The sequence below is a fragment of the Sarcophilus harrisii genome, chromosome 6 (genome assembly GCF_902635505.1).
Source record: "Sarcophilus harrisii chromosome 6, mSarHar1.11, whole genome shotgun sequence".
NCBI lineage: Eukaryota > Metazoa > Chordata > Mammalia > Dasyuromorphia > Dasyuridae > Sarcophilus > Sarcophilus harrisii.
Window position 1 is genome coordinate 249,125,116 of NC_045431.1, and position 21,547 is coordinate 249,146,662.

Below are 21,547 nucleotides of genomic sequence, written 5' to 3' on the forward strand. Positions count from 1 at the left end.
AAATAAATGATCTTAATGATGTCTTCCCCATCAAGGCTATCTCCCTAAAAACTCACCATTCAAAAATCACTCCTTTGGCTCTCGAAGACTTTCGAAATATTCGAGAATCTCCTAACACATCACCTTAAAAATCATCAGCGCCAAGGGGCAGCTAGGTGGTGCAGTGGATAGAGCACCAGCCCTAAAGTCAGGAGTTCAAATCCAATCTCAGACACTTAAACTTCCTAGCTGTGTGACCTTGGCAAGTCACTTAACCCCAATTGACTAAAAAAAAATCATCCGCTCCTGGACATTTGAGAATGAATTAGTCTTTGAGAGCAAGGACCTTGGAGCTTGGACTGGGAAGGAGATCAGAAGCAGGCGCTGGATAATTCGATGCAACAGACATTTATTAAGTCGCTCTAATGTGCGAGTCACTGTGCTAGAAACTGGCTATATGAAGGCAAAGATGACGTAGTCCTTGCCCTCAAGAAGCTCACATTCTACGGAGGGATGCAACATGCACATGGTTAATACAAGATAATATGAGGGGAGAGAAAGTACCAGCGCTGGGGAATCAGGGGAGGCTTCCTGGTGAGGTGTCCTGTAAGATGAGCATTGAAGGAAGAGCAAAAATAATGAGATGTGCAGGGAGTGTGTTCCACACGGAGAGGGGAGCCCTAGAAGGACCAGAAGAGGGAGAGAAGTTGAGGCAAGAGCTACTAGTCTAATTTGTGATGGATGTAAAATGGAATAATCTGAAATAAAGCTGGGAAGGAATTTGCATGTTATCCTGGAGGCAAAAAGGAGGAACTAAAGCTCCCTAACCCTAACCCTAACCTCAAGTCAAGGTGGGAAAATGTCGACAAACTCCTTGTGGTTCTAGGAGTCCACCTTGGGCACCGATTTTTCTTCTTTTTTCATTCTCCATTCCTTTCCACAATGAACTCATGACATATAGTGTGGATACACAGAAAACAACAGCATAGTCACATCAAAGAGATAATTCTACACATGCGTATATGCAATAGGAGGATCAGGAGAGTTCTTGGGCAGTGGGATGAAAAAGACTTCAGCCTCTGAGATGGGAGGAGGAGGAGGATGGAAAAGCCTTGGCGGGGGTGACAAACTCTCTGGGAGAACGTATGCAGCCGCAGGAGGAAGTGCTGCCTATTGGCACGCCAGGAGGTCTGGGAACTGGGTCTGGGTCCTTGCCGGTCCCCTTTCCCCATCCTCCCCAGTGAAAGGTCCACTGTTCTGAGGTACAGATTTAGGGGATGAGATTAATGATAAATTGGAGGCTCCTAGTGACCAATGGAGAAGGCTCCGGAGTCTGTGGATTGCTTTTCCTCTCTGCCCTCCAGGGTCTGATCACTGGGGTACATGGGGTTGGTAGAAGTCGCCGATCGCAGGGTTGTCTCATTCACCTGGATAAGATGGGAGGAGAAGAAGGCAGGAGCTAAAGCGATCTGCTATAGTTTCCATCCAAGCCCAGGGATCTGTGGGCTTTTTATATTTATAATATTTATATTATAATTTTATGTTTATAATATAATCAATATAATATATTTATAAACAGTGGGGTTATAAATATTCCGACACGATCTACCCAGAATTACATCTTTCCTTTCCTCTCCCTGAAGCTCCTTCTCCCATCAAGGTCCCAAGACTGGACATTGCCTTTTCCACAGGTATTCCTGAAGGGAAAAGGCTGCCCAGGATGGAGCTCATTGAGTTTATGGCATAAAATCCCAATTACCCATGTTTTCTGGGCTGAAAATTCCAGGCAAATTATAGCACAAGCCAGCTCACAAGACTTCCCCAACACAAGGAAACACAGACACACCAGGAAAGAAATTTTCCTGCTCCTCCCTGGCTCTTTGACTTTCTTTCTGCCAAAACATCCAACTGGGCAACCAGAGTATTAGGGTCAGCTTTGGGAACACTACCCAGAAGTCTTGGGTATCTGTGATTTTTAAGTTCTGCCTATGACTATGGGGGAGGGAGGCCCCCTTATTGGGGTACCGGCAGCAGTTCCCCAGTTCTCTTAGCCTGACCTTGTGGTGCTGGTTTCTCTGAGTGGCTCTGCCAGGAGCAGCCAAAAACTCTCCACGGCTGCTTCTCTGTTACCCTGGCTCTTCCCTTATATCCCACCTTCATCTCTTGGGCTCCTTACCTCTTCGAACTTCTTGGCTTTGTACTGGTCTGCGCCCTTCAGGAAGTTAAGGAGGATGATGTCGCAGAGGACTGTGCCCTGGAGAGGAGAGATAGTTAGTGGGCAAGGAACTAGATCAGGTACAGGCAGGGGCAAGAGCAGACACAGGGGATGGAGAGGGCAGAGAGCAACAGAGGGCACAGGCCACATTGGAACTCTACCTAATCCACGTAAAATTAGTAACAACCCATATTTCTGTGGAGTGATAGGTCTACATAGCTTTCTTCCCAGCAATTTGAAGAGACAGAGAATGCATGTGTTTTCATCCCTATTTTATAGATGAAAAAAATGAGATTTGGTGACATAAAGGTCACAGAGCTATGAAGTACCAGAGACTTCCTTCAGATTCTGAATCCAATATTCTATTTAAAATTTTTTCCAATGGCATTTTATTTTTTCAAATAATTCATGTAGAGATAGTTTCAAATATTCATTTTTGTAAGACTAGGTCCCAAATTTTCCTCCCTCACTCCCTTACCTTCCCCCTCCCCAAGATGGTAAGCAATTGGATATAGGTTAAATATGTGCAATTCTTTTAAACATTAGATCTAATATTCTATATTCTAAGGGCAGAAGGAAAGACAAAGACAAAAGTAGAGGCAAGGAAAAGGGGGACATGCCCTCTACCAAATACTAATTTCCTATTTCCTTTGGCCATCCCAAAACTCATTTTCAGGGCAACCCAGGGAATAGAGTTGATTATCACATGAGATGCCATTAAATCTAATATTCTGTATTCTAAGGACAGAAGGAAAGATAGAGACATGGGTAGAGGTAAGGAAAGGGGGGACATGCCTTCTACCAAATACTAACTTTCTAGTTGCCATCATAAGACAGCTAGATGAGCAGAGGGCAGATGAAAACTTGGCTTAGTTGTGTTGCTACAATACCATCATGGAGCCTCTCTTCCTACCCTAACTAGAACCTTGGGGAAATGCTCAAGTGACAGGAGGCCAAACTCACCACTCCCACTGAGGTAAAGGCTGCCACAGAGCTGATGATGGTGGGTATGATGTTGAATTTGCCAGCCTGCAGACAAATGTGATAGAGTGAGCTCAAGGAGAAAAAAATGACTACTGGAGGATATTGAATAAAATGTCCTTCCTTTAGAACAATCCTATATGGAACCTAAGATACTTTAAATTCTAAGAGGGAAGGAATCCCAAGGGCACTGAGTTATCCAAAGGTTCATTGGTCTCCTTCCCTGATGATCCTCATTCCCCATCTTCCCTGGACATCCTCCTTCCCTTTCCCACGGTGGTCTGGTTTGAGTACTCACATTTCCATATACTAGTACATCAAAACGGATGCCAAATGCCTTCAGCAGTGTCCGATACTCACTTCCATTCTCCATTTTAAAATACTTGGCAAACCTACAATCCGAGAAAAAGTTAAAAAATAAAAGATAATGAATTCAACGGTGCTCTTCCATGACCACCATCAGACTTCCCCAAATAAATGGTTTTTCTCTTTAGTGAAATCCTCCTTACCCCAGGCCATTCCAATGTAGAAGAGATCACCATTACATACATCTTTCTGACTTAGATTTTTGAGAATTTTATTCCTGAAAGCCTCCCATCTTTTTGCTGATTTCACATCATAATATTATAATGTACAATATCACCCATCCTTTCACTGAACACTTTGAAATTTGCCTCCCACAAAACATAGTTAGTGTATATCAGATTATATACAATCTGTCTTCTTTATTAACAATTAATTCTAATATAAAGGATTTTTCTGAATCCAAAGTTCTGGTCACTTCTATTTCAGTACCCTGTTCCTTCTTTTAAGCAGAACCAGATATCACATACAGAAGCATTACGAAGCAACTGATTGGACATCATGGAAGTATATGATCTTGTGGGAGGCAATATATGCTATGGCTGAAAGAGAAGTAGAGTTAGAGTTGTATTGACTTGAGTTGAAATTCATAGGCTGTTATTTAGGTCTAGGCCGGTCATTTGAGCCTATAAATTGAGATGATAATATTAATACCATTTACCTCAGCCATTGAGTTAATGGTAAATTATGGAAATGGGAGTTGAGAATACATGTTTGCTGAAGCATCCATACCAGTCCCAGGGAGAGCTGGGAAGCTTAGAGAGATGGACATTCAGAGCTTGCTCATCTCCCATATCTTGGGGCCCTCTGAACTCCTTAGCATCCAGTGCTTTTATGCTCAACAGAGATGTAAAAAAAAATCTTAATCTAATAACAACAATAGCTTCCATTGGCATTGTGTTTGTAGTTCACAAACCCCATTTCCTTGGTCTAAATGTCATCTCCTTAATGAGGTCTTTCCCAATTCCCTCAGGAAACAGAATTGTCAGTATCCTTTGCTATGAAATTATTTTATATTTCCTGAATTTACTTATATGTCAATATTTTATATTCCCAGTAGAATGCCAACTCTTAAGGACAGAAACCATCACAAGGTTTGTATTTCTGTTACCAATGCTTAGCACAGTGCCTGGCACACAGTAGGTGCTTAATAAATGACTGTCAATTGACGGTCTCCCACTGAGAGGCACAGTCTCCAGTCTTTTAACATGGACAAAGTGAATATTGGATTTTTTAGCTGTCGTATGGCACGGCTGCCAAATTGAGCCAGCAATCCATGACAGCATTATCCCCAGTCACAGCTTTCCCGTCCCGGGGATATGCAGTAGACTTCCCCCCACTTAAATCCATTACTTCCTTTTCTGCAAAATGAAAGTGTTGGATTAAATGGTCTCCAAGGCTAGACCAACTTGGACATCCTGTGTTCTAAAGGATTTTTCCTACCTACCTATATTCTAAGCTCCCTTCTAGTGCTGTCATTTTTGCTCTAAGATCTTTTCCAGCACCATTGGTCCATATTCTAGGGCCTGTTCCAGCTCCAACAATTAATATTCTATGTCGTTCTCTGACTCTGATATTCTGTTCTTAGATTCATATAGCCCGAACACTCTATGTTCTTTGGTCTGATGTTTAGATCAAATTAATGTTCTCTGTTGCAAGGTTCCTTCCAGCTCTGAAATTCAATGATCCAGCATTTTGGCTGACCCAAAGGCCTCCTTGAGGAACATTCCAGTTTTGTGCCGTTCCATCAAAGGATCTCAAAGCACTCTCTATTCCATGTCCTTTCACTGGCAAACTCAGAGATAACAGTCCCTAGAAATAGGAAGGCAGTATTATGTGGAAAGCTAATGACAGGAATAAAACCAGAAACCAGGAGTGTAGACTCGGGCCAAAGCTGTACATATACAGCCACAAAAACAGAGACCACATGCTCAACTTCCAGCCTTGCTGAATGGATCTTCAGTGGCCTGGATACTGTCTATCAAAGCAGGGTGAAGAATGGAGAGCTAAATTTAGCTGGGCAAGTGAAGGGAAGGGAATGCAGAGAAATAAGAAAGTGGGATTTTTTTTTTTCTAGCACCTGTCTTCCAAGAAACAGTAAGTGCATTTAAAGCTATGCCTTCATTGATTCTTCCCACCCTAGGGAGAACTTAGCAGGAAGTGTTATCTTCCCAAGGGGGGGGGGGGAGAGAGAGAGAGAGAGAGACAGAGAGAGACAGAGACAGAGACAGACAGACAGACACAGAGACATAGAGAGAGGAAAGACAGAAACAGAGACACAGAGAGAGGAGAGAGAGACATAGAGACACAGAGACAGAAAAACACAGAGACAGAGACAGGAGGGAAGGAGGAAGAGAAAGAGGAAGGAAGGAAGGGAATGAGGAAGGAAAGGAGAAAGGGAGGAAAGGAAGGAGGGAGAGAAGGAGAGAAGAACAAAAGGATAGAAGGAGGGAGGGTGGGAGGGCATATAGTAATCACTCAATAAATGTTTGTGGAATTAAATTGAATGGAAAAATGGCAAGGCCTGCACATGTCCAATCATTTTGTCATTCTCCTGTTATTTTCTTGGCTCAGACTCATTTCTTTTGGGTCCTGGGCTGGGGAACCATTCTGAAATGCCAGTTGGGTTTTATTGCCCTGGCTTCCAAGGACTGGTGATCTTGCTAATTCAGTAATACGCCTTCCTTGCTACCCTCAAATTTCAAACTGCAGAAGACAGACACCCTAAAGGAGAGGCTAATGGGCAGAGTGCTGAGCTCTTAGTAAAGAGAGCTAGCTGGGTGCTAGTTCTAGCTCAGTTACTAAACAAATACATGATGTTTTTGATCATCAACCTCTTGATCTGTAAATGAGAGTGTTGACCATGGTAACCTTTCAGGTTTCTCCCAGTTCTACGATTCCTAGTTCTAAGTTCCCTCCAGGCTCTGACATTATATGTTCTAAGTTCTCTCCAGACTGACATTTTCTACGGTCCTTCCAGGCTCTATTATTTTGTGTTCTACCAGCTCTAACTTTGTGCTCTACCATTCCTCCCTTCACAAACCTTCTATGTTCTGAGGACCCAAAGGTCCTCAGTTTTGCATAACTCCACATGTGCCTTCTCAATGGGGAGAAAGTGGGGGGGGGGAGGAAGGTAGAGAATCTGGAACTCAAATTCTTAAAAACAAATGTTTAAAAATTGCTTCGCTGGAAAAGAATAAAATATGAAATAACAAAATGACAAGGAGGGACTTTCACAAAGTTTCTTGCAAGTTCCTCCTTTTTATTCTCCCACTTTAGTTTCCATTTTGGGGGGTGACCTTTCTGATTTCTTCTGAGCTTTGCTTTATGGGAAAACCAATATAAGGACAGCAATTGATTCCCTCGGGGGTGTTTTTCCAGAAAAGACAAAACATTTGGGAAGAGTAAAATAGCTAGCTACGCCCGAAATGGGGAGCCCCAGGAGGGGTAGCTGGTGAGGTAGGGATAGGAGCTCCCAGTAAGCCCCAGAAAAGGACTGTTCTTATCACCTGGTGAGGTGGAGAAGCCCCTGCAGTAGGGACCTGTGACAACCCCAGAGATGCTATTGAGAGAAACAGTGGGTTGGCTGTGAATGGGACAAAGCTGTCACTGTTGGCGGAGAAGTGGGGACTGGCGCTTGCCAAGGCAGAGCCCTGTGAAGGGAAGGAAGGCTTCTAGGGGGCCCACAGCAGGTAGCTGGGGCTACAGAAGGTTGGGAGCCCTCACTCTTGGAGATGGTGGTGCTTGGAAGCTGTCCATCTCACCAGGATCCACAAACCAAGACTAAATCGGGCCTGGTAGGCGGCTGACACTGGGGAAAGTCAGCAGCAATCTTATTTCTTTTAACCCTTCTATACCCAGGCAGGGTCCCTGGAGGGACCAAGGGGGGAGCTACGTTGAGCAGTTCTAGAGCCTTAGGAGTTGGGCCACTCAGGCTACTAGTAGTGACATATAAGTAATAATAATAATACAAAATATCCTAATTAAAATGATAAACCATTAGTTGAATGAAGCACCATGGTAGCACACAGAATAGAGTCAGACCAGGAGTCAGGAGAGCAGAATTCAAATTCTATCCAAGACGTGTCTTAGCTGTGTGACTCTGGGCAAGTCACATAACCACTCTCAGTCTCTTTCCTTCCTTAGTAAGATGGGAATAATAATAGCACTGACCTCATAGGGTTGTGAGGATCAAATAGACTAATACTTGTAAAACACTTTACCAATCTTAAAGCACCAAATGCTAGTGATTATAAACTAATGTTTTATATATGCAATATTATATTAAATCATAATTATATGTAAGAATTATGCAATTGTTCTATGTGTGTGTGAGTGACTGGTACCTTCCTATTTCTCTGATAGAGGGGTAGAAGCCCTGTGGCTGAGCAGGAACTGTCCCCTGTCCATAAAATATGGGAGTCACGTTGACTTCACAATTGCTTAAGCTGCCCTGATGTCTAGAGGGAAGATGAGTAGAGAGGTCTCCAGTGAGAGATTGGGGACCAGATCTCCAAAGACTGCCCTCTTCTGCCATGGCTTGAAGAACCACTATGGAGGAGGATCCTTTCAGACATCTCTAGTAGAACCATGTCTCCTTCTCTGTCAGCTCAGTCCCACTTTAGAGGAATCAGTATCAATATTAGTATCAATATCAGAAAGAGAGAGAGAGACAGAGAGAGAGAAAGAGACAGACAGAGAGAGAAAGACAGACAGACAGAGACAGAGACAGAGAGAGAGATTCAAAGAGAGAGAATTGGAGAGATTCAGAGAGACACAGAGACAGGGAAAAGAGGCAGAGTCAGGGACAAAAACAGACAGAGAGACAGGCAGAGAGATACAAACAGATTCAGAAAGAAACAGAAAGGAGAGAGAGAGGGACAGAGACAAGACAAAGACAGAGACAGAGAAAGACAGGATACAAAGAGTAAAGACAGAGAGACAGAGACGGAAAGAGGGACAGAGACAAAAACAGGGACAAAGACAGACAGAGGCAGAGATAGAGAGAGGGACAAAGACAGAGAGAGAGGCAGAGAGACAGACACAGATTCAGAAACAGAAACAGAAAGGAGACAGAGAGACACAGAGGGACAGAGACAGAGATAGACCAATTTAGAGAGAGACATAGAGGATACAAAGAGACAGAGAGATAGAGACAGAGACAGAAACAAGAACAAAGACTGAGAGACATAGAAAGATTGATTCACTGGGCTCCCCTGAAACCTTTCCTTTGCTGGCTCTCCTCTCCTCTTCTCTCTTGGCTGTCTTAAGCCAGTTATTTTCCCTTAAAAACATCCAATAAAAAGGCCCATGACATTAATTGGCCCATTTCATCCTTCTGTAAAGCCCCTTTAGTGCTTGCAACAGAAGCCTCCATCACGTAAGTTTGACTCTAAATTCTTACCTAATAGAGCTATAATGACAAAGAACTGTTTTAGGAGTCTGATATTCCTAATAGCACCCAGAGACATATGCTCTTAAAATCACAGTTTCGGTACTGGAAGGGTTCCAAAAACCTAGAACATAGAATTTTTGGAGCAGAATGGCCTTAGAATGTGGAATAAATATTTGGTTTTAACAGATGGAATGAGGGAACTCAGAGAGATCTTCCAGTCTGGAATGTTAGAGTGAGGAGAGATCTTAAAACATAGGAGAACAGAGCTAAATGGGACTTTAGAACACAGATTCATGGGATTTCACATTGGAACAAATCTTAGAAGTGATGACGTTCAGCTCGCTCATTTTACAGAAAAGTAAGTGGAGGCCCACACAGGCTAACTAACCTTTCCACAGTCACGCGTGATCTGAGACAAAATGTGAAGCCTGATCATCCTGACTAAATCCAGCACTTGCTTTACTATGACATGGAAAATATAATGTTAGCATAACAATGGATCTTAGAGCCTAAAGCTTAAAAACTAGAACATCAGAGGTAGGAGATATTGTACCAATCATATAGTCATGTGGATAATTAGGTTAGGCAAACATATCTTGAAGATCATAAAGTCCAACCCTCTTCTGTAAAGGATGGGGAAATGAAGGATTAAAGAAATATTTGACCAAATAAAAATGGCACATTTGGGATTTAAACTAAAATCATCCCATGCCCTGTTCAGAACTCTTCCTTCTGAAACATTATGCCTTCTCTTCTCAGTGTACGGAGGAGAAAACTGAAACCCAGAGAGATTCAAAGTACAATAATTAAATAGTAGAACTGGCTCTACCCAAGTGTCCCGATTCCTGGTCCGACACTCTGTCTGTTATTTCCCTACTCTCTCATTTTTTACCTGCTTACCCATGTCCTGTCATCTATTTCAAAAACAGATGCACCGTATTGATCGAATTTTTAATTATTCCCGTGATCAAATTCCCTTATTTTACAGATAAAGAAACTGAGGTCTACTAGAAGCTAATAAGTATACAAAACAGGATTTGATTTTGAGTTTCAAAACAGGATTTCAAGTCTAGACCAGGTTTCTTAAATTGCCAATGTCTTATTTTCTCCTACATCCTAATGCTGAGGCAATATATGTGAACCCTTTTTTTTTTTTTACAGATGGGAAAAAATGAGAGCTTATGTAATTCTCCTATTACCTCATCCTGGCATGGAAGTGATACTCATTTCTTAATGGGCAAGCCCACAAATCACTAGCTCTGGCAGATCCTACCAAACTGGAAAGCATTCAATAGAGACCCACCGAGACACATCATCGGGAGATCCCAGCTCAATATGGAGAGGCTCCCAAGAAGGATAGATGGCGGGTGGTGAACTTGTCAGCCACAGAAACTTTTCAGCATGGTCTTTTTTGTCATTGAGAGGGTTGCAATCTGCTCTGGCAGAGGAAATACCCATGCTGATGAAATCACAAATTCTGGAAGTATTGAACCGTGTAAATAAAAATCATTCTGTGAATTTCCCTGTAAGATTCCCGACATCTGTTTAGAAATGTTCCATCAGGTGAGCATCCCGACGTGTGGTGAGGAAAGTGGTATTTGCCTGCGCGTGTGTGGGTGCTTACTTAAAGCCTGGTGCCTTGGGCCTAGAAAACTGCTACGTGAGGTGGTAACAAGCTGCCATATTCTACTTTCAAGGGAAAACTTGGGCGTTGAGCTAGTGTCTCCAAGCAGATGAGGTGTCATTCACGGCAAAGCTTTTGCCTTTTGAAAAAGGAAATTTGTCATTTGGAATATACTTTTGGGATTTGCTAGAACAACAGCAAAAAAAGATATACTATGAAAAGGATTGTTCGACGATTGAAGAGTTTACTTTGAGCAGAACAGGCTGACTCTTGCTTTAGAGAAGTAATCCAAGAGAAGTACCCCCAAAGTCACCAGAAAAACACCTAATTTTCCTTTGAGTGAGCCCTACTGTCGCTGGATAAGAGAGTTCAGACCTGAGAGGGGCCTTCAGAATTGGCTTCAGAATCCCTTCATTTTATAGATGGGGAAAAGAGGTTCAAAGAGGGGAAGACTCATGAGATTATAGATTGAAAGCTAGAAATTATTTTGTTTGTTTCATAGAGAGGGAAACTGAGGTTCAGAGAAGGGAAGAACTATAAGATTATAAACTGAATTGGAAGAGACCTTCAAGGTTATTCTTCTAATTTATTCTTCTCATTTTTCAAATAAGGAAATTCATAACTAGTTGGGGAAGGACCATAAAATCATAAATTTAGAATTAGAAGGACAAAAATCATCTACTCCAATCATTTAATTTTACAGATTGAAAACTGAAGGATCATAAGACCATAAATTTAGAGCTGGAGGAGACATCACAAGTCATAGAATTATGGATTTATAACTGGAAGGGACTTAAGAAGTTACTGAACCTAATTCTCTTAGTTTATAGATAGAGAAACTGAAACATACTCAGAAGCTAGTGAGTATGTAAAATAGGATTTGAATCCAGGTTTCAGACTTCAAGTCTAGTTCTATATTTACTATGCCAGCACTTCCTAAATAGCCAGGGCTTTATTTTTTCCATATCACAAAGATTAAATCCTCTTTGTACAGATGGGAAAAATGAGGCTGGAAGAGATTACATGATTTGTTCTAGATTATGTAGATAATAAATGGTAGAATCAGGATTTGCCTTCTGGTTGTCTACCTTCCCATTAAGTACAACTTCCACAGTAGTACACAAGATCACAGAGCTAGACAGTGGAGGAACCAAGACTTTGAATCCAGACTCCAAATTCAAATCCAATGCTCCCTCCTTTACACGTATTTCCTTCTAATAATGGAAGACAACAGTGATTATAGAAATGATTCTGATTCAGATCTTAAGCAATATTAACTCAATGATCCCAAAACTAAACGCGTCATAGTTGGTTATTTTCCCCCCAAGAGATATGGGGGAATATAGTTTAATTTTAGGGGAAAAAAGCAAATCAGAAAGAAAAAACTCATCTCGGACATGGTGAGTATGCCCTATGTTCATGCAGCATGATTTCCTAAACTTTGTTGACTGGCCATTTCCATTTTATTCTCTAGCACCATGTGTTAAGAATATATGTCTCTCCTTTCTAACCTATCTTCTGACTAGTTGCCATATTGGATTTCCTAATGCTTATCTTACCAAACCACTACCTTATTTGAGAGGCTTTAGTGGTTCCCTTCCATCTGAAGGATCAAATACACACTTTTTGGCATTTACAATTTTGTTGCAGCCTCTTTTTTCAGCAGATGCATCTCCCCTCCTCTCTCAATTGTGGACTCTACAATCCAAACGAATTGGCTTACTGCTTCCTATTCTCTGTACAAGATATTCCACATCTCCCTTCCCCTGTGCATGGAAAGCTCCTCCATCCTTCACCTTTGGAACTCCTCACTCCCTAAGGCTTGATGCAAAAGCATCTCTGAAAAGACACTATTTCTGATTCCTTCAGCTAGTGTTTTCCACTCCACCAAACAAACCTATTGAATATTTACTTCGAATAAATTTCACATTTGCTAATCGTCAGAGATATGTTTTCCCTACCAATTGATTGCAAACTCCTTGAGAAGGTGGAGTATTTAGTTTGGGTTTGTGTGTGCTGTGCCTAGCAAATAAGAGATGTCTAATAAATACTTGTGGAATCAAACATTGACAAGTGCTGAGTTGTAAACATTTGAAGATCTCAGAGCAACAAAGCAAAATTCAGTCATTTTCCTTATACCTAATAAGGCAAGAAAGTGGACTGATGCATCTTAGAAACATTTCCAACAGTAAGTTGAACCCAAATAAAAATTTTGGCTCATCCATAGTCATACAGGAAATTAAATGAAACTGGGATGTTTTGTACTATTTCGTTTTTTGCCAAGCATTCTAGTCCATCCAGGCTTTTAATTTTTTTTTAATTGTGCATTTGAATTTAACAAAGGTTATTCCAGGCACTGATGGAGGGGCCATTCTAATAGCAGTCTGCTTACTGGTAAAGACAGCCTTCATGCTATTTTCATGGAAATCAGCCATATGACTATTCTTAACAGAGACAGTATGGATGTTGGATGGAGAAGGAAAAAAAAAACTCAGATTATAAAAAGGCTAATCAAAGCCAAGGGCAAACTTTTTCTTCTCCCTATCAATTGGCCTTAGATCTAGCTGAACGGCGTGTTTCTGAATAAAAACCAAGCAGAGCCAAGCTTCATTGCCTCATGAAAGCTGCTATGGTTGGCTTCCAGCAAAAAGGGATCGCTCAGAAACATTGATCACACAAGAAGCAATGAACTCCTGCAGAAGAGGCTTTTCTCCCAGAAACTAAGAAAGAGAATCCAAAATTTCATATTTTCATATTTTGATTTTTTCTGCCTGAGGAAATGAGAGTTTGAAGATACAGGAAATCAGACTTTGATTTTGTTGCTACTGCTTCTGCTGTTGCTGCAGAGTGCCAGCTAAGAATGGGTACAAGATCTCATTTCACCCTCTTCTGGCCTCCATCCATGCCCTGTGTTCATGCAGCTCAATCTCCTCTCAATCTCTCCCAGCCATCTTCTCCCGACATTTTATCGATGAGGAATCAAAGATTCAGAGATCAAAGAGGAAATGGCAGAACCAGGTGAAGAACTTCTATCTCATGATTCCCATTCCTAGATTTTTTTTTTTTTTTTTACCATATAGATAAATTTTTAGTGAAATCAATCCCTCCAGCCTCTCATGCCTCCTCCTACTCTAGCTTACTTCCTTTATGGCCTCATAGAAGAACAGAGAACATTAAAAGGAAGCAGTCTTAGGGATTCTGCTTTTCCCCTCTCATTTTACTGATGAGGAAACTGAGACCTATTGAGGACAAATGAATTGCCCACCATCCCACAAGTGGCAAAGTCAGGCTTCAAGCCCATTCTGACTCCAAATGAAGAATTTTGATGGGTTTTCCTGATCTCACATTTATTTTTGACAGAATTCTTCCCTCCCTTATTCCCCTTTGTTCTTGGTTCGGCCTTCTGAAACCGAGCAGAACAAATCAAATAAATCAAATCCTTTTTCCATATCACAATCCTTGAAATACTTGAAGAGAGTTACCATAACCATGTCTTCTTCCCCTGGCTGCTTTAATCCTTATTGTTTTAGTACTCTCCAACTCACCAGTGTCCTAAAATGTGACTTCCAAAAGGGAACCCAACTCTCCTGCTGTGGTCCGGCTAGGGTGGACGGACTGTGGGACCATTGGTGCCTTTGTTTTGGACACTAGAACTCTCTTAATACAGCCGAGGAACCAATTAGCTTTTTCTCCTGCCATATTACACTGTTGATTCAGAGAGAGCTTGAAGTTCACCAAGACTCCTATTATTATCCATCCATCATCTTGATATCTATCTCCCCACACACCCACACGATAACACCTCGGTTAACAGGGATGATTGGAGAACAGGGTGTTCTCACTAACCAAATGGTCCCATAAACCAAGGGTTAATCCATTTATATGAAGACACCGGGGCCAAGGCCGAGACCCAAAGAGCACAGCACGGGGAGGAAGTGACCCACATCTAGAAACTGCTGGAAGACAATCATATCCGACTTAGCAAATCTCTCAGTTTTAGACTTTTAGCACAGCACTCCTCCAACCACAAATTTTCCCATCTGGATCCCTACCAAAACACTTGGAAAAAGGCCCCAAGATGACACAAAGCTTGGTGGTTGCCCAGGCGAGGCTTGTTTGAGGGTGTCAGTTAACGGGAGGTTTTCTGGAGGCAGTTATATGTGTCTGTTGTTGACATCTTCATGGCAGAGAATCACAGACATTTCAAGCTTGAAGGGGCCTTAGCAAGCATGCCTTTGTTTCTTGGCTCCCTCTCTAGATGCTGAGCTTCTTAGAGGAAGGGCTTTCCTTTGTAACTAGATAAGCTCTCGATAAGCACCAATTAGCACAGATCAGACAATATCTGTGAAGCTCCTGGTTAGGTAAACTAATGGGTCCAGTTATTAGAATGGCTAGTATTAAATAGCCCATGGTACTGTTGGGATTGTGGGGAATCACACTAAAATTTCAAGGGTTTTCCTTTGTAACTAGACAAGTTCTCTATAAACACAATGTCTGTGAAGCTCCTACTTAGGTTGACTGTGTCGAGTTATTAGAATGGTTAGTATTAAATAGGCATTGTTGGGATTGTGGGGAATCACACTAAAATTTCAAAGGTTTTCTTTTGTAACTAGATAAGTTCTCTCTAAATAAAGACAATGTCTGTGAAGCTCCTGGTTAGATCGACTGTGTCCAGTTATTAGAATGGCTAGTATTAAATAGTCCATGTTACTGTTGGGATTGTGGGGAATCACACTAAAATTTCAAGGATTTTCCTTTGTAACTTGAAAAATTCTCTCTAAACACAGACAATGTTTGTGAAGCTCCTGGTTAGGTCGACTGTGTCCAGTTATTAGAATGGTTAGTATTAAAGAGTCCATGTTACTGTTGGGATTGTGGGGAATCACACTAAAATTTCACTTTCACAAATGACACCAGGTATCATTATAATTTGTTAAATTATTATTACTAGTAACTATAGTATCATGATTTGAATATCTTAAGCATCTTTCTTCTATTCAGGGGTCCTCAAACTTTTTAAATAGGGGGCCAGTTCACTGTCCCTCAGATTGTTGGAGGGCCGGACTATAGTAAAAACAAAAACTTTGTTTTGTGGGCATTTAAATAAAGAAACTTCATAGCTCTGGGTGAAGGGGATAAATGTCCTCAGCTGCATCTGGCCCACGGGCCATAGTTTGAGAACCCCTGTAATCTATAGTGTTTAAAAGGTCAACCAATCCCTCCTTTAATTTCATTGTGTTAATCAGTGAAGTGTTTGAGGAGATAAAACATCAGGAAACATTGGCCTAGAAAAGGAAGAAGAGACTAGAAATTGCTCGAGTTCTACAATGTTGTAGGCCAAGAGTCAACTGAAGTAAGAGAAATCGAATCCCTTTCCCATGAAGCATCTCTCCGAATACTTGAAGATAACTAGCTTGCTCCACTCCCAAGTCATCTCTTCTTCAGGTTAAACATTCCTAGTTCATTGATTCTCATATAAAATGGTACAACCTGAAGCAAGTGATTTTCCCCTGTGAGCTTCATTTTTCTTATCTGAAAAATGAAAAAGTAGAACCAGCTAGATCCAGAGTCAGAAAGATCTGAATTCAAATCTTACCACAGACACTTCCTGAGTCACGCTGGGCAAATGACTTGTCCTTTTGGCTTCACTTTCCTGGTCTATAAAGTAGTGACTATAATTATAGCGACCTTTTAAAGCCATCATGAAGATAAAATAAGATTATATTTGTAGAGTGCTCTGTGAGCCTTAGAATGCAATAAGTGACAGTTATGATGATTATTATTCTGTAAGGAATGCAAACAGTATATGCACGAGCTCTCTCCAAATCCTCACAATCTTGCAAAGTAGGTGTTCTGATTCTCCTCATTTGATGGATTAAGAAACTGAAGCTCAGAGGGATGAAATGTCATGCTCAGGGTCATATAACCAGGTTTCTGAGGCAGGATTTGAATTCAGGTCTTCCTGAGTTCAAATCCAGTTTTGGGGGGCTTTCATTTTTTGAGAGTCAGTCATATTCCCCTTCCCTTCCAAATCAACTCATTCTCTTGGACTTCTTTCCCTCACTCCCTAGCTGCCTGGTCCCCCCTGGAAAGGTCCCAGGGCTGCTCTTCTGCTCAGTGAGTCCCCAGCCTGAGACAGACTTTCCTGAATGGCCCCATGGCTGCAGATCCTCTATAGCCATCCACTTTCTCTTTGTCCTACTCTACTACATGTGCTATCTTCCCTTATTAAAGTGTAAGCTCCTTGAAGGTAGTAACTGCTTTGTTTGCTTATATCTCTATCTCAAGAAGTTCACCAAAGTTCCTGGTTCTCTCCTTCCCTCCCTCTCCCCACCCCTTTTCCTCCCTCTCTCTCTCTCTCTCTCTCCCTCTCCCTCTTCTGTCTCTGTCTCTGTCAGTCTCTGTTTCTATCTCTCTGTCTCTCTCTCCTTCTCTCTGTCTCTCATAACTACAACAGAACATCATTCTTCTGATCCTAATTCAAATACACAAGACCAAGAATCATTGCCCTGTCCTTAACTGGAAAAAGACATGAGTCAGTGTTGTAAAATTACCCATACATATAACTTGTGAATAAAAAGCTATATATAAAAAAGACATGAATGATTTCGAAAAACAGAAATGCAATCAACAACCACATAAGAGACTGTGTCAAATCACTGATAAGAGAAATGGAAATGGAACTCAGACTTTATCTCGTACATTCCTTCCTATGGCCCTCCTATGGAGGGCCCTTTATTCCCTAATGCCAGAAGCTACTGGGAACAGCACATCTCTGCTCCAATGCCTCCGTGGAATTACCTGAAGTTGTATCCAGGAGAGACACTGCTCTTCTCAGAGATTCCATCCAGCCGAGTGAAGGAGTATTTGGGGATGCATTGATCCGAGGACCTGTCCAGGTCACAGACCCAGCCGATCTTAATGCCCAGGACTCCTCCCTGAGGAGAAATCAGACCTTATTATAATGATAATAATAATAATAACTGGCATTTAAATGGTGGTTTAGATTGGTGAAGCACTTGAGCTGTTATCTCCTTTAATCCTTATAATAATCCTGTGAGAGAGATATTCTTATCCTATTTTTGTGATATAGAAACAAGCTGAGAGAAATTAAATAATTGATTCCAGTTCATATAACTGGAAAATGTATGGGTAGAATTCAAAACCAGCTTTTCTTGATTTCATGTCTAATCTCTATCATTGTGTGTGTGTGTGTGTGTGTGTGTGTGTGTACATTGAAAGGAAGAAAGAAAGAGAAAGGAAGTAAGGAAGAAAAAAAGAAAGAAAGAAAGAAAGAAAAGAAAGAAAGAAAAAAGAAAGGAAGGAAGGAAGAAAGGAAGAAAGAAAAAAGGAAGGAAGGAAGGAAGAAAGGAAGAAAGGAAGAAAGAAAAAAGGAAGGAAGGAAGGAAGGAAGGAAGGAAGGAAGGAAGGAAGGAAGACAGAAAAAGAAAAATTTATTAGATCCATTTAGATCCATGGTTTTTTGTTTGTTTGTTTGTTTTCTGTTCTTGGTATAGGAAATGCTCAGGAACATACAGGCTGGCTCTCCCTCCACTAGATATAATCAGTATATATTAGGAATGGTACTTGAACTCCCTTTCTGGCTCCGTGATCAGTTCTGTCCTGTATTCTGTCTTTCCTATTAATGGATGTTCTCATATTTTCTCCCAGCTTCCCAGTTCCCCTAGAAGTAATTAGGTAGTATCTTCTCTTCTTTCTTTAGATGGGGGACTTGAGGAAAAGGAAACAACTTATCATCTTAAAAAGTCCCATAACCAGGCTGAAGTTTCTTGAGCTCACAAGTCTGAGAGTCCTGCCCTAGCAACCAAGTAATGTGAGAGAAAGGGGCACCAAGATATGATCTGACAGAATGCCCAGCAAATAGTAGATGCCTGATTAATTCTTTTTTGATTAGTCTCCATTGTCTGGGATGCCATATGTTTTTTAAACATTCTTGGACATTTTCAGTGACTCAACCACTGTCAAAATAAGGAGCAGGTGTAGTCTAGTTCCTTCTCCCACTGTACAGATTGGAAAGCAGAGGCTAAGATGTAGGAGTGACAACTGATCCAGAGTAAAAGATGTCTATGGAAGTTGGTGGGTTGGGGTCTTGACCTGGTTTCTGGACCACTGACACTGTTCAGAAATCTATTGGGCCAGAGTGTTATGGGCCTCAGATTTTAGAAGAAATGCTGACATCGCATGGAATAAGAAATTGAAGACCTTTGGACGTGATTCTTTTCAATATTGAGATGATTCAGGGTAGTTCCCACAGTCTTGTGATAGAGAGAACCATCTGGACCCCAGAGGACTGTGGGAACTGAGTGTGGACCACAACTTAATATTTTCACTCTTTTTGTTGTTGTTTGCTTGCTTTTTGTTTTCTTTCTCATTTTTTCCTTTTTGATCGGATTTTTCTTGTGCAGCATGATAATTGTGGAAATATGTATAGAAGAATTGCCCACATTTAATATATATTAGATATATTAGATTAGTTGATGTCTAGGGGAGGGAGGTAGGGAGGGAGAAGGAAAATTGGAACACAGGGTTCTGCAAGGTTGAATGCTGAGAATTATCTATATATTTGTTTTGAAAATAAACAGCTTTATAGGGGCAATAAGGCCCTGACAATGGGAATTTTAATTGATCCAACCATTCTGGAGAGTGGTTTGGAACTTTGCCTAAAGGGTTATAAAACTATAAATATTATTTGACCCAATAATGTCACTACAAGGCCTAGATCTTAAAGAGATCAAAGAAAAAGGAAATGGGCTTTATGAACAAACAATATTTATAGTAGCCCTTTTTGTGGTGACAAAGCATTGGCAATCAAGAAATAAATTTACAATTGAAAAAGCTTTAAAAAAGAAAAGAAACAGCTTTAATTAAAAAAAGAAAATTAAAAAAAAGAAAATGGAGTTCTTACTGTGTTGGCGAGTTTGGTAAAATCTTGTCCTGCAAACTTGACCACGTCGCCCACGCGAAGGATGGGACAGAAGGGGGCAGTTTCGGGGTGAAAATGGCATTTCTTTATGTCTGCAGAGGTGAGGTTGGGTAACAAGTTTCCCCTGGGAAAGAGCAGGAAAAAAAAGAGAGATGAGAGAATCTGGATGAGTGGAGAAAAATCAGGGTTGGGTTGACAAGGAACAGAGAAAAATCAGACTTTCACAGTATCTCTTGGGGCTTGAGATAACCCACCCCAACACAGAACTCCCTACACAGGACCTGGGACCAAAAACCAGAGGACAGGAGGATTGGGTGGATTTGGGTGCTGAGACTGAGAATATTCCTACTCAATACATTGGGGTAGACCAGCTAGGGATGGAGCAGATCCCTCCCACCTGAATTGCCTTCTCAGGCTTAGGGAAGAGGAAGAAAAAAGAAAAGGAAAGTTTATGTGAGCAGTCCCAGTTGGTAACCTGGCTAGATTTTCAATCATTTTAAATACAAAATGAATCACAGATGGGATATAGAATGTTGAAGTTGGAAGGGCCTTTAGAACCTAGAACACCAGAGTTGGGAGGGATCTTAGAACATAGAACAATGGGCCTGGGAGGGACCTTGGAACAGAATTTCAGAGGAGATGATGTGATACAGCAGAAACTTAATTAGAGAACATGAGTTTATAGTCTGGCCTCTGAAGCTTCCTAGCTGTATGACTGTGGACAAATCCCTCAACCTCCCTGTGGTCCAATTGCCTCTGCTGGAAAGTTAAGGTAGATAGGCTGTGAGCTTCCTTCCACTTCTAGAGCTACAGTCCTATGGAAAAACCTAGCATGGCCTCCAAGACCTAGAATCTAAGACGTTGGAGTTGGAAGAGATCTTAGATCATGGAACACCCAATGGAGTTCTAGGAGTTCTCCAGGAGGAGAAGTCCTTTGGGTCCCGTAAATTCATAAATAACAGATTTGAGTCTCTCTTCAAACCCAGTAAGCCTCACGGCCTTCAATTAAATCAGGCCAGAGCAGCCAATTCCATGGACAGATAATTCAAACCAATTTTTGGCTTTATTTTTCTGAAACAAAACAGCCCATAAAAAGATGTTTCAATAAATTTGGAAGGAAATGTGTAAGCACAGTTACAGTCATTTATTTGTTTGTTTGCCTATTTATTTAGGGAGGGCAATTGGGATTAGGTGACTTGTCTAGGGTCACACAGCCAGGAAGTGTTAAGTATCTAAGGTTGGATTTGAACTCAGATCCTCCTAACTTCAGGACTGTGCTCTATCCACTGCACCATGTAGCTGCCCTCATACTCATTCATAGTCCTGGTTCTCGTGAGAGTAGCCCCGACTGGGTGAGGACACAGGACTCCATTCTTCCTTGTAGTCATCTTTTGTTGTGGGACATGTGGATACAGCATTGGGCCTGGAGTCAGGAAAAGTCATCTCTGTGAGTTCAAACCTGGCCTCAGACACTCACTGGCTGTATGACCCTGGGCAAATCACTTGACCCAGTTTACCTCAGTTTCCTCATTTGTCAAATGAACTAAAAAAAGAAGTGAAGAATCACTCCAGTATCTTTGCTAAGAAAACTACAAATGGGGTCTTAAATAGTTGGATACAACTGAAAAAGTGACTAAACAATTACTTTCCACCTCATATAGGACCTTGTACTTCTTTTCTTGCCTTGGGATAAAACTCCCGCAAGGCCTTTGGCTTGGTGACTCTCTCCTGGGATTAGTTTCCCTCTCCTGCTTCCTCTCAGTAATTGAAGTTGAGTCCAAGTGGTCCCTGAGCAGAGATGCAGGCTGGATAGTCTGGAAGATGGGCCAGCTCCTTTCCTAGCCTCCTGGACTGGGCCGCTCCCCATTCTCTACCCTGGTCTTGAGGAATTGTCCTTAGGACACAAGAATTCCTAGTTATGGCTAGAATCCATAAGGTTAGAATCCATACGGATTGACTCCATAGGGTTAGAATCCATAAGGATTGAATCCATAGGGTTAGAATCCATAAGGATTGAATCCATAGGGTTAGAATTGAAGATAAGAA

At 41.4% G+C, this 21,547-nt stretch overlaps 1 protein-coding gene across 1 annotated transcript in view; it reads right to left on the reverse strand.

Annotated features, from left to right (window-relative positions):
- Positions 1–229: 229 nt before the first annotated feature.
- The window catches only part of P2RX3 (purinergic receptor P2X 3), a 35,509-nt gene continuing 14,191 nt past the window's right edge, over positions 230–21,547 (reverse strand). Inside the window, exons 7-12 of the mRNA XM_003773871.2 lie at positions 19,484–19,625; positions 17,359–17,495; positions 3,474–3,567; positions 3,158–3,223; positions 2,156–2,233; positions 230–1,406 (exon numbers count right to left, since the gene is read on the reverse strand). Coding sequence (XP_003773919.1) covers positions 1,284–1,406; positions 2,156–2,233; positions 3,158–3,223; positions 3,474–3,567; positions 17,359–17,495; positions 19,484–19,625 — 640 coding nt within the window. The 3' untranslated portion in view covers positions 230–1,283. The remainder of the gene's footprint in view (positions 1,407–2,155; positions 2,234–3,157; positions 3,224–3,473; positions 3,568–17,358; positions 17,496–19,483; positions 19,626–21,547) is intronic.